The sequence below is a fragment of the Montipora foliosa genome, chromosome 12 (assembly GCF_036669935.1).
Source record: "Montipora foliosa isolate CH-2021 chromosome 12, ASM3666993v2, whole genome shotgun sequence".
Lineage (NCBI taxonomy): Eukaryota > Metazoa > Cnidaria > Anthozoa > Scleractinia > Acroporidae > Montipora > Montipora foliosa.
In genome coordinates this window covers 20,935,453-20,948,548 of record NC_090880.1, presented here as the reverse complement: position 1 = coordinate 20,948,548, position 13,096 = coordinate 20,935,453, and the positions used below count along the sequence as shown (strand labels likewise).

At 39.1% G+C, this 13,096-nt stretch overlaps 1 protein-coding gene and 1 long non-coding RNA gene across 2 annotated transcripts in view; one reads left to right on the top strand and one right to left on the bottom strand.

The window, feature by feature from the left end:
* The first annotated feature begins 349 nt into the window (after window positions 1–349).
* On the top strand, window positions 350–1,291 carry LOC137980973 (trace amine-associated receptor 9-like). The gene has a single exon (XM_068828353.1). It carries the CDS (start codon window positions 350–352, stop codon window positions 1,289–1,291), a length of 942 nt encoding a protein of 313 aa, XP_068684454.1.
* A 10,323-nt stretch (window positions 1,292–11,614) lies between these two features.
* The window catches only part of LOC137979148 (uncharacterized), a 3,419-nt gene continuing 1,937 nt past the window's right edge, over window positions 11,615–13,096 (bottom strand). Inside the window, exon 2 of the long non-coding RNA XR_011118260.1 lies at window positions 11,615–13,096. This exon is cut by the window's right edge and continues 1,337 nt beyond it. This is a non-coding gene — a long non-coding RNA (uncharacterized lncRNA).

The window sequence follows — 13,096 nt, the reverse complement described above, 5'->3', positions numbered from 1 at the left end:
ATATCGGACAACCGGACCGATTGTCCACTTCCGGTTATTTTACTTCCTGTAAAAAACCTGACCTCACTTCCGCTTCCGGAAAAGTCGACCCCGAATCAGTCTGTTTCAGGAGCCCATGAATAACAACTACAACAGTGTGCAAAGTTTCATCGGAAATCTATGACAAGTTGTATTTCAAGGAAATTACTTAAGGTCCAATGTGGGTAAAAGATAAATTAAGTTATTGCTTTATAAAGAAATCACCGAGCATCACATCAATAAATAAATTCATAAATATGCAACGAATCAAATGACTTGGACATGAAGATGTTTTGTAAAAGAAGGAAACCACACTGTTCGGAGATTCAAAATGTCGACAACAAATTTTACAGGACACAGCCAAAAATTAGAGGACATTTTCTGCTCGACAGGTTTATCTGAAAGGATACACATCCCGCTAATATGTCTTTCAGCCGTCAATATAATTTTTGCCCTGACTGCAACCATGGGAAATACATTAATCGTCGTTGCCCTTCAGAGAGAAACATCGTTACATCCGCCTTCCAAAGTCTTGCTTCGAAACCTGGCGGTAACGGATCTCTGTGTTGGTATCGTTTCACAACCACTTCAAATTGCTCGCTTCCTGACTCTGTTGTATAAATTGCCACAAATTTGTCGCTACATCTATGCAGTGAGTCGGACTGCAAGCACCATTCTGTGTGGAGTATCACTGTCGACAACAACCGCCGTTAGTGTGGACAGACTTCTTGCTCTGTTGTTAAGACTCAGGTACAGACAAGTTGTAAACCTCAAACGAATATATGGAGCTGTGATCTTGTTTTGGGCTGGCTCAATCCTCATGGCAGCCATTTGGCATTGGGACCAGACTGTATGGCTTGTTTTGGTGATTTCTTCAACTTCATTGTGTCTTGTGACATCCATTTTCTGTTACTCGAAGATTTTCCTCACCCTGCGTCGTTATCGAAATCAAGTTCGAGACAACGCCCAGGAACAAACGAATCAAACATTTTCACTGAGTATAATGAAACGATACAGAAAGACATTGTACAGTGGAATGTGCGTACAGTTGGCATTAGTTTCGTGTTATTTGCCTTTTTTGTTGGTGTCGCCATTCGAATATCGAGAGAATGTGATGCGAAGAAGACAGTCAACAGCTTTTTATGTAGCAGTGGAAAGCACAGTGACCTTGCTTTATTTTAATTCAACTCTAAACCCCATTCTTTACTGCTGGAAGATCAAAGAAGTGAGACAAGCTGTGAAGGACATCTTGAAGCAGTTGTTTTGTTTCTAAAAACCAAAAGTTAAGGAAAGACATAGAGAATAATACAGCCTCAGCGGAATGTCGGTGAAACACTTAAGTGCGTGGGTGAAATTTACAACCTTCAGAGAGTGGGCTATTTAAGCATCCTGGCGCTCGATAAACGTAGCTTCGGAAGATGACAACCCTACAATTCATCGGCGCCATAGGAGAGTTTGCGGAAACACAAGCACTCATATCCATATTCCCCGACAGAAACGCTTGCTACGCAGGCTAATTATTAACTATAGGGATAGTGCTGTAAAGTCCATTCAGGGATAGGCCCCGCGGAGTTACAGAACATGCTCCATCTTCTATATAATTTCAGCAACAACGACAAGATGGAGTCTAGCTATCTAAACAACTCCCTCCTCGGACCCGTCCACCATAGAGTTTCCACCTATCCCGGTATCCGAAAAGGGCTTTCATCTCAGCGCTGGTATTTTTTTTCTTCGTTTTACATTCTAAATAATCTTGACTCTTCTACTTTCCTTGAATCCTCTTCCCGACAAAACGTTTCTTTACAAGTAACTCTTCTTTGCTCTTCCCTTACATTGTCTAATACTAGCCTTCCAACTTTCAACAGTTTATGAGCACATTAAACTTGAAATATTTCCTCTTGTTGGTAACACTCTATAACACTTTATTAGCATGGTCGGTACTAGTTTACAGGCATGCCACGAACTAACGAAGATAAATTGAAATACAAAAATAAAACTTTATTGGAAATGTATCATGAAATCCACGAACTCAATTATGGTTTAGTTACAATATTATCTAACCAAGTCCATATTAAAAATTTATAAAAAGGGAATACAAATTATTAGGCTATGAGCTTTATAATCATATTCTTTTTTCGTCAGTAAATTCACATCATTATCTTCAGACGAATTGCTTGAAATTAAGGGTGCGTTCGATTTGCCGTATTCCGGAATAGAAATGCATGGAATTGAGGTTAGAAAAAATCCTTCGTTTTTACGTACATTTACATAGAAATTGTCAAACACCTGCTAAAATGCTACGCAGACATACCATTTTAAATCATCCTTCTACTTATTTCTATTCCGGAATAGGGTCAACCGAACGCACCCTAAATATTGGGCAAATGAAGGACTTCACTTGAAAACACCATGGAGTACTTTGTCAAGAGAAACGAAGAAGTCATTGTTTCCCGTCTTTAGGCGTTCGGTTGGGAAGCGTAGCCTTTTCACAGGCCGGTGGCATTTTGACTTAATAATTACTTGGACAGCTTCCGTCTTATCCCCCTTATTTTCCTGTTCAAAAGGATGTATTTCAGAGCGGCTTTTTTTTTTCGCCTTCTCCCTAAAGGTCTGCCGAAAACAGAGTCGTTTCTAACAGCTACTCAGTTATAATATTTTCTTGGAAGGTTTTACGCAAAACTTGGCAGGAAAACTGGCGTTGGTGGGCTGCAAATTAAAGTGGCTTTGAAGTACTGAGTACTTGTACTAAACAAGTTCTCCGGTTATCAGCTTTACAGGTGAAATAATCCTTGATGAAGGAATATTCGGCTCTTTCTGCTTGATAGTAACAAACAAATCGTACGAAAAAAATGTATAATTATTAGGTAATGTTGTAATGACAAGCATAATAAATTACGGTAAAACCCCGAAAAGGCACCGGAGCTTACAGTTCACAAAGGACTTTTTGAGGAGCTTTTTGCCAAGGTCTTGCTACGTGCAAGGTTGAACATGAACCGCACAACCGCATGCATCAACTCAACAGCACAAGCACAGGGCGAGTGCTCTACATACGTCCTTCAGTAACCAGGTTCAAAAATAACCTTGAGTTCGCTTGGAGGAAAATTGACGATCTATGAAATGAAGAAGTTTAAAAAGAATTCGAAAATCTTTTAGACTATTTAGGGCATTTCTGCGTTTATTTCAACAACTTTAATTTCCATATCGTGGCACACATTTCAATGACGGTTTGTTTCCGTGTTTATTTCTGTTGTTATAATCTCAAATTATATTTCACATCAATTTCTGAATCCATTGCAAAAATTCTTAACGGATATGACGAGAGCTTCAGAGCCTTTTAAGTGCAGTTCGTGAAAATTACGGCAGGTACTCTTTATTAGGAAACCCATACTTCTGGACACGCACATTGATAAAATGGCGGAATTTCATTGACGCCAAGCTTAATCCGTCAAAGAATTCCTATTTTCTCCTTCACGAGTACGGTGACCCCCATTTTATATATCATATTTTTGCTGAGACGAGTCCAACAGCCCACACTCAAGTTAAATCTATTTTGAAGTGTCAAGTACGCAAAAAGACATTCAAATATATTTTTAAGGTATGCAAGTAAATAAACCATGGAATGACACCAGGATCCGTGTCATATCATGGATTATATTTGTAAAACCGAGCTAAATGTGCAAGTCCAACATCATGTATGCGCCACAATAGTCGAAGCGGCATAAATTGCCAGTCAATTATCCAAGTATGTCATTTCATAATTAACGACTTAAGTTCAATTTGTGAAAATTACGGCAGGTGCTTTCTATTAGAAAACCCTTACTTTTGGACGCTTTTTCGTCTTTCATCCACACTACAACGACCGAAAACGACAACGAAAGCTCACTTTCAGAAGTCTTCTATATTTAAGAACGTTTCGGCGGTAATGTAGCCGGTTAAAAAGCAGATAATAATAATAATAATAATAATAATAATAATAATAATAATAATAATAAGCATTTATATAGCGCTAAGTCGACTACTTCTTCATAGCGCTTTACAATATTTACTATATGATTAACAAAAATACAAATTAATAAAAAAAAGAAATTACATAATAATTAAAAAGGAAATTAAAGTATAAATTGTTAACTAAAGGCAAGTTTAAACAAATAAGTCTTCAATTCCTTTTTGAAAACAGCCAAACTGTTTGATGATCTGAGAGAAAAAGGTAGTTCGTTCCACAGTTTGGGGCCAGCAGCCGAAAAAGCTCTGTCACCGTATGTCTTCAGAGATGTCCTTGGAATGCTCAAGAGTGTTTGTGAAGCAGAGCGTAGTAAACGAGAACTGGTACGATAATGTAAAAGTTCAGAAATATAGGCAGGAGCTAAACCGTTCAGACCTTTGTAGACTAACAGGTGAATTTTAAAAATATTTCTATATTGAACCGGTAATCAATGAAGCTTGCATAAAACCGGAGTGATATGATCAGTTTTCTTTGTGAAAGTAACAATTCTTGCAGCGGCATTCTCTATTATCTGTAACTTATTAATCATATAGGTTGGAAGTCCATAATGCAGAGAATTACAATTATCCAATTTAGAGGTTATGTAGGCATGGATCAGAATTTCAGTAGTGTCCTGGCTCAGGTATCTTCTAATTTTACTTTTTATTCCGTAGATCGTAAAATGAGGCTTGACAGATGACGTAAATGGGGTGAGAAAATTTTGGAAACAAGGCGCACGCTACTAAGTTTTAGTGAATTAAATTGTAAAATTAAAAAAAATAATTGGGGGACTTGGAGTAGCACGTTAGTGTGTAATTAATTAAGCATATATTGTAGCACTTTACATTTGGATCGTAAGGTGGCATAGGAGCAATTCATCAATGACAAAACAATATTGTCATAACAAGAAAAGGAAGTTCTTAGTTAAGCGTGGTTGGCGCGAGCCTTATAAAATATTTATTCGACCCTTGTATCATCAACGTCATAACTTTTTGAAAGTGTCAAACATGAATGCAATGACCACCTGCTAAATTTTGAGACCACAACGAGATCCCTGTTCTTGAAGACCGGATGGGTGACAACAAGAATACATTAAATCAGGTGCTTTTTTTTTCTTTTGTTTTTGCGTTCACTGGGCTGATGAGTACGAGAAAAGAGTCCTCTACCTTCATGGGTCAAAACTCACTGTGTTGGGCATGCGCGGCGCTTACTTAGCAACCAAATCCTCACGTGATGCTTCATTTTGTGTGGGCTCACTGCAATCTCGACCCCAGAGCTCTTCTCTTGACTGAGCGAGAGAAGAGCTCTGGGGAACCCTGAAGCAAAGTGTCTTCTCATTGGTTTTCGTGAAGAACAATCAAAAGTGTTTCTAATTTGTCCATTCATGTCAGCGCGCGGAGTGAGCAGCCGCCGTAAGGTTCCAATAGCAAGTTTTTGGCTATAAGACGTTTACGGCGCATGTTCTTCTGCATAGAGTTTCCCAGAGCCTTGGCTCGATCCAAGGTCATGGTCACGAGAATGGGCTCACAGAATTAACAACAGCGGAATTACTTTAAAGGAAGGCGCGAGACACAGCGGGCCCAAGTCACAGTCAGCAAACATAACATGGGACATGCGTTTTAAAAGTCCCGTCCAAAGTAGTGGACGGCGGCTGCATCAAAGTGAGTTTCGACCCTTTGATAGCAGGGAAGCACTGTCTCCACTACGCCCTCAATAATGTAATGCATTGTTCATTACTACCAAAATTATTTATAAGAGGTTATCATCCTCTGTTCATCACTATCACCCACAAATTAGTTATCACCTACATTCTGTACTGTGTAGTATTATTCATTTCCATGCTATAATTGCGGTTAATCGGCGAAATCCTGGAATAGGAACTTAACTTAGAGCGATCGCTTTAGGCCTCTCTTTACCTATTTGTTAGTTGATCTATACATTTTTCGGAAGGACAATACATGGAGATGGCCATGAAGCTCGACAAGTTTCTTTGCTTTTTGTTTTTGTTCGCTGTTTTGGCCCTGACCATGCACAAACCACACACTTTTTTGAAAAGACAGCCAATCCGAAGTTTCGATTAATTTATTCAGAACTCAGTTGTGAACCAAGAATAAAGATGGTACATAATTGTCACGGTCAATTTAAAATAAGTGTGATGTCACTGTTCTCACTTTTGAAGTTTCCAGAGTTTCATAACCAGACCATGTGAACTGTGACCTACGTTAGACTTTTGCTGCATAACCGCGCGGACCGATGTATTTATAATTAGAGTAACAAAATGAATTTTAATTATTGGGTCTGTTCGTAACCCAAGCCTCCGGGCGGTGTAGACCTTTGATGATCCATACTTTGTCGATAACACTGCCTCCCTGAAGGGAAGAAACAAAAGAAAAAGCCAAGATAAGCGAAAGACCGTAAAATGCTACTTAAAGGGGAACTTTGGACGTAGCTTCCTTAAGTGTTTTTTTTTTCCGGATGAAACTGGGTTAAACGTAAAAGTAACACTTAATCTGAAATAAATCTTGGCAGAATGATCTATCCGTATTAAAGGTTTAATTAAAACGTCGTGTCTGAGCTTGTCAATGATTAAATTGACCACTTTTTTCCTATTTCAACCATTTTCATCCTCTCCATCCTGGATGTCGACTGCTTCGTCACGATCCGTAAGCATTTTGCGGGACCCTCATCTTCTCTCAAGCCTTCGTCTTCCACCATCTGTGATTTCTTAAAATCCTATGGACTTTTCATTTGCCGGATCGTCACCATCTGTCAACATTTTGAGACACCCCAACCACCTTTAATGCTTTCGATGGCTTTGGTCTTTTAAGTATCTCTCCATCTGGCATTTCTGATTGTCGGAATAGATCGTCACCAACCGTACGCATCGTCAACATCGGTCAACCGGACCGATTGTCCACTTCCGGTTATTTATTTCCTGTCAAAACCTGACCTCACTTCCGCTTTCGGAAAAGTCGACCCGAATCAGTTTGCTTCAGGAACCTATGACTAAGAGCGAACAACAGCCCTATCTTCCTGTCACGGCGTTTGCACAGACCGATTTATTTTTAGACTGAATTTCCCAGGAATGAGGGTTCCGCAAGAACCCAATGTTCAATCACAAGAAACTAACGTGACGTCATAGAGCCGCCGAACCGGAACTGGCTTTGTTTTTTTCGGAAAAGGTTGTCTAAAAATAGATTGATCTGTAAAAATGGCGTGACATAGGATTAGTACGGGAGTTGCTCGCTCCCCCTTGCATACGGAACCCGCGCCCGCAGTGCGCGCGGCAGTCAAAACTGTGCTATCCTGTCAATCATTTGCCCTTTCACCGGAAACAGTGCATTTCGGTTGTGTGTGTCGATCTACCGCCGTCGAAAGGAAGCGATTAAAGTCTTTATTCGCGAAGTTAACTCAAATAAATACATTATCAATACGGTTTTGCCGTCTTCTTACACTTGACTCGAAAATACCAGCCTGAATTCGTCTTAGATTAATAGAAAAAGCACAAATAAAAGCCAAAGCACAACAGCTTACGTTCGAATTCTGCTCGCCGACAACCCAAGTTTGTTGACAAAAAAATTGCCACAAAATGTTTTAAATGGTTTTCTGGCTCTCTATTAATAGCGCTCACGTGCATTTTAAATGGAGTATCGGGAAAGAAAAATTGTCAAGCTGATATTTGTTTCGTATAAACATACCTTTTCAAGTAGCGAAAATTTGTATAAGCACTACAAAACTTTTACTAACCATTGCCCGAAGGAACACCTTTGAGAAGCTGCAAGGAAGCCGCTGATGAATTTTGCACAAAAACCTCGGCCCCTAACACCGGAAAGCCAGACTTGGAAAGTTTTTCAGCGGAAGGCTCATTAAAGAAGAATTTCTAGAGCTTGCCCTCCCGCAGGTCGCCAGAAAGGTGCAAACAAGCTGATTCATGTCTGAAAAGAGTAAGGTCTAGAAGGTGCAGTCAAATTTTGTTTCTTGTATTGAGCAAACATTTATTCAAAACTTTTCCCTCACTCCCAAATAAGAACTTGCTGTGTCTTGCAATTCTACAGTGAATTACTATTAGGCCAATACGAGAATCAACATCAAAGAGGCACTCCCAGGGGTTTGAGGGAAGAAGAGAACATGGCTTATTTGAACTGGGGAACAGAGGAACAATATCAAAATATTTTAGGGAACAAGGGAAGAAAACCAATATTTCAATTTTAGGGATCAAAAGGCTGGGAACAAGTTTCAAAGTAATTTGGGAAACAAGGAAACACAAGAAAATATCTAAAGGGAACAAGGACTCCTCTCCCCAGGATGCCCTCATCAAATGTTCTGCCTCTATCCAACAGCTCAAACAAGCTATTCCAACAATTTTTGAATGACCAACAGGAAAAGAAGACTCTCTAAGATAAACAAATTATTTATAATAATTATCACTTTAGCATGCAAAACAATGCTCAGATGCTTATGAGCACCCTCATGCCCATGTTTGTAAAAAAGCACCATGAAGTATTCCTTGCGACTGGTTTAGGCATTGTTTCATCTTTCAACATCGGGCAAAACCAAATCAACTCCATTCTCAGAGGGCACTGGGGAAAGAGGCTAGAAGAAAAAACTTGGATTAATCCAATTCTTCCAAGGTAATCTTTACAGAATAAGATTGTTGAAGGAACACTTTTGAGTGCCAACCTTAAGCCTTTTAAAACAAGCGCAAACAATACTAATAGTCTTTAAATTCACAAAATGTCAAACAGCACATTTTATTCTCATATTCAATTAGCTTAGGCTGCAATATTCCTTAAAACTATGCAGAACTATTTACCATAAAATGTGGAACATTTCCTGCCTATCTAAATATGCTGCAAAAGGGCTCCAAAAAGCAACCAGTTAAGTTTTTAGATAAAGATACACAATACCTAAAAAATAAATTATTTGATGTCATTAAGACATTGAATGACCAAGCAATCAATAAATGGCAGCAATGTATGTTAGGTTCACAAAAAGGGAAAAAAATATTCCTCAACTGATGTTTCAATATGCATATTTTAAATTAATTTTCTATCAACAACTCAAGAGACTGACTTTTCACTGGCATTGATTTACATTTCCATGATAAGTTTTAAAGTGAATCTGGCAACCACAGTGCCCTATGAAATTGGAAATAACTTAAACAAACTCTTTAAACTAACATTTTACAAGGGACACCATTGTTAATGCCCTGCGAAGAACAAAGATTAAATTGAAAAAAGAGTTGGTCTGGAGTTTATCCACAATGGACAGTTAGTGGCTGCATTCACCAATGTAGAGAACAAACACATCAAGTTTCTTCTCAAGCAACCAGGTGTTCAAGGAGCTATTCAATTTCCAAAGAACTATGGTAGTGTGCAACAGTACCTGGGTGAATTTGGGTACGTGGTCTGAAACTGAAACTTGTGGAGCCAAACAACTTGTTGAGCTTAGTACTTAAACTGGGTAGATAATTATGTTTACAAATATTGTCTATTCAACCAACAGTTTCTCCTAATTTTGTGTACCATTCACTTGTTGGTTTCTTAATTAAAAAAATCGCTAATGCAATTAAGGATTCAAGTCCTTTCAAATCATCAAAGTTACTTTGCGCCACCAGGAACAAACGAAAAAATACAAGCAATGAAGACAAACTGCTCAAAAATGCACGACTCCCTTTGAAACAGCAAAACGGGCCGGGGATCCTGAAGTCACTAAAAAGTGCTGCATGCTATAGCTACGTGGATGTTTGCAGAACGATCGCAAGTTGTAATCACTGAAAGAAAACTCCACTCCAGATCTGATAGCTGATGGTCGTGCAAGACTCGCCAAGCACGTGGAACACCCAACAGGATTGTTTGTTGTTTGGCACAGCAGATGAACGAAAAATTGTTCCCCTCACTATTAAGTTCCAACCCGATAAGACCAATCTTGCCCAAGTACAACAACAATTTGGGCAGCAGGCAAGCTCATCACAAGCCATCGAAGTTGGCATAAAGCAGCATAGCGCTTCACCTGAAGTTCGATCATGATGGACACAAACAAGAGCTGAAAAAACATCATATGGTCAGACGGCCAAATGCGATTGACCCAACACTCATTAGAGCGGCTCAGTTATCGGACATCAAAGTGCTGAACAAACCAAGGGATTTCGTCGTAAAAATGTTCACTCAGCAACGTCTTCTTCCTCCACAGAATAAAGTTCAAAGGCGATCCTGGTTTTTAATCACATGCTAGACCAATTCATAAACTGGATAAAGTGGATTGGCAAATTGATTGCCAGAACAATGCGTCATTTCTGTCCCGCTGAGTTCAAAGAAGCGACGGTCAAGAGAGTCACAAGAGAAGGCTGAGCAAATGTCCACCGATCTAACCAATCCGAATGTAAACAATTGGCGTGACGTCGAATAGCACAAGGATAGCACAGTTTTTCCCGCTCGCTGAATTCTGATTGGTCAGTTTAAATTTCAGTAGCTCTCGCCGTATGCAAGGCCAGTCATGGTCTCCTGTTTGTGTACATTGGACAACCTTCACTGCGTTTGCTCATTAAAGTTATTGCTTTTTTTTCGGGGGGAGGGGGGCAGAGCGCTGCTTATCCTCGCTTTCGTTATCGTGGCTTGAGGTCCTTATTGGCATGACCTCCCTCATAAACATTATCATCATCATTATTATAATAATAATTATTATTATTATTACTATTATTATTGTCATCTTTACCGTGGGAACAAAGAGAAATCAAATGTCTCACCAAATCCACTCTGACTTGTTCCATGCACAAGTGGGTGCCGTTGTGTATTGTCATCCTCGTGTAACCATAATCATCCTAACGATAAGCCGTCCATGTCGGATAGTCTTTCACAAATGGGTCATGATCTTCTTGGCAGCCCTGTGAAAAAGCGTTTCTCTTGTTTCTCGATGAGGTGGAACATTGCTCTTCATTGAGTTCATATTGGACAACAAAAGATTAATTAAACTGTCATTTTTGATTGTTTTCCCCGCAAAATTTTGAAGTTATCATTTTTTTTTTGTTTTGTATTTACTATTTTCACAAATCCCATAATACAGTTCATCTGGGGAAGTTATTTGCGTTAAAACAATGGATATCCAGTTCACTGAAGCACGATACAGTCCCAAGAGTAAATGACTTGCATTGTTTTAATGCATGAACCCCCCAAAACGTTTTGCATTATGGGAATCGTAAAGTAGCGAATGAAGGCCGTATGTAAATTATCGCAGCATCCGAGTTGCTACCGGCAATATAAATAGTTCATCATCATCATTATTACTGGGTTGCCAGTATGGCAATCCCAGTCGGAAAGTGGGTGGGATTTGTTTGTGTTATTTTATTTTATTTTTTTTCAGTGATAACAATGGGGGTGACAGGCCTACACAACTCCTATCCACGTGCTTTAGCCAGCTTAGAGTTCGGCTCGAACGAGTATATCAACGCTTTCCAAAATATTTTGTGTTTTTCCAAAATAGCATTTTCCGCAAGAAATGGGCTCTTTATGAGGAAATGCGAGCACGTTTCCGTAAAAAACAGCATATTTGTTTTAACTTGGCAAAACTAGGAGATGAGAGTCGGAATATTTAGCGAAAGAACACAGAAGAGAAGAGTTTTTGAGAACAAAACTTTATTTCAAAATTTACGGATAAAGGAATAATTGCTCTACAAGTACGCAAAACCTTAGTGGTTTTAGCGGACTACTAAATTTGCTGAGATTTTATTAACAAAAATGATCCTTTTTTCACTGCCATGAAAAAGAAATGCCACTTATATGTATATACTTAGCGGAAGGTCAAACATAAAACCTCCTAAATCTTCAACTTAATTCGAAATACTCTTAAAGAGTCAGAAAAACCAATGATTTAGACTCGTGTGCCACTGTTACAACGTAAACAGTCCAAAAAGACGTTATATCAAATAAACACACTATTGGGTCTTTACATTTAACACTACACATTAGTTTGTTACCATCATGAATAACCCACGTCGCAGAAATTTTGCAGCCAGTAATATCCGAGGGTATATAGCTAGTGTTATGTGTTATGTCTGATGCCACAAAAATAGTGGAGCATGAGATGACCAATGCTGCAGAAGTTCTGCAGCCTGCACTAAAACCCCCATGTCACTGAAATTTTGCAGCCTGTGATGTCTTATGATTCAGAAATTCTGGGGCATGAGCAACTCAATGTTGCAGAAGTTCTGCAGCCTGTAATAACTCCAGTGTCACAGAATTGTTGCAACCTGTGATGTTTGATGCCACAGAAATTCTGGAGCCTGTGATGACCCATGCTTCAAAAGCTCTGTGGCCTACAATTTGGCCTACAAATTTTGCAGAAAATCTGAAGCCTGATCTGACGCATGCTGCAGAAATTCCGTGGCCAGTAACGATCCATGTAATATATGATGGGTTTTCACTAGTGTCTAACTAACGTGTGTAACTAACGTCTGACATTGCAGAAATTCTGCAGCCTGGGATGACCCATGATGCAGAAGTGTGGCCTACCATGATCTATGTTGCAGAAATTCTGCAGCCTGTAATATTTGACAGTACTTAAAATTATTAGTGTTGCTTGTAATGTCACAGAAATTCTGAAGCCTAAAATTACCCATTGCAGCCTGCAATGATCCATGTCTCAGAATTTCTGCTGCCTGTGATTGAATTCTGCAGCCTGTAATTTCGATCCCACAGAAATTTTGATCCCTGAGATGACCATGCTATAAAGATTCTGTTGTCAGGGTTTCTGACTGTGGAATTTTGGGGCTTAAGATTACTCACACAGTCACTACAAAACGTTTGCATCATGTAAATGTACTCAGCATCTAACATTGTCTACTCTCACATAAAAAAAAATGTTACCAGCAATTTTCAAGCTTCTAAAGTGAAATTGACAAAACTGTGCACACCAAAATATATACTGTTTTTTAAATATTGTTTTAAGAGGTACAACCAATCAGGTGCAAGGGAAAAAAGCCTTGCATGGATAAGCAGTTAATTTGTTTCTATCTTTGGTTGTGTCGTTTGATCATGCATGTGATTGTTCATGAAAACAGCACTACAGACATCTTTAAATGGTGTTCATAGTCTTGTGAGT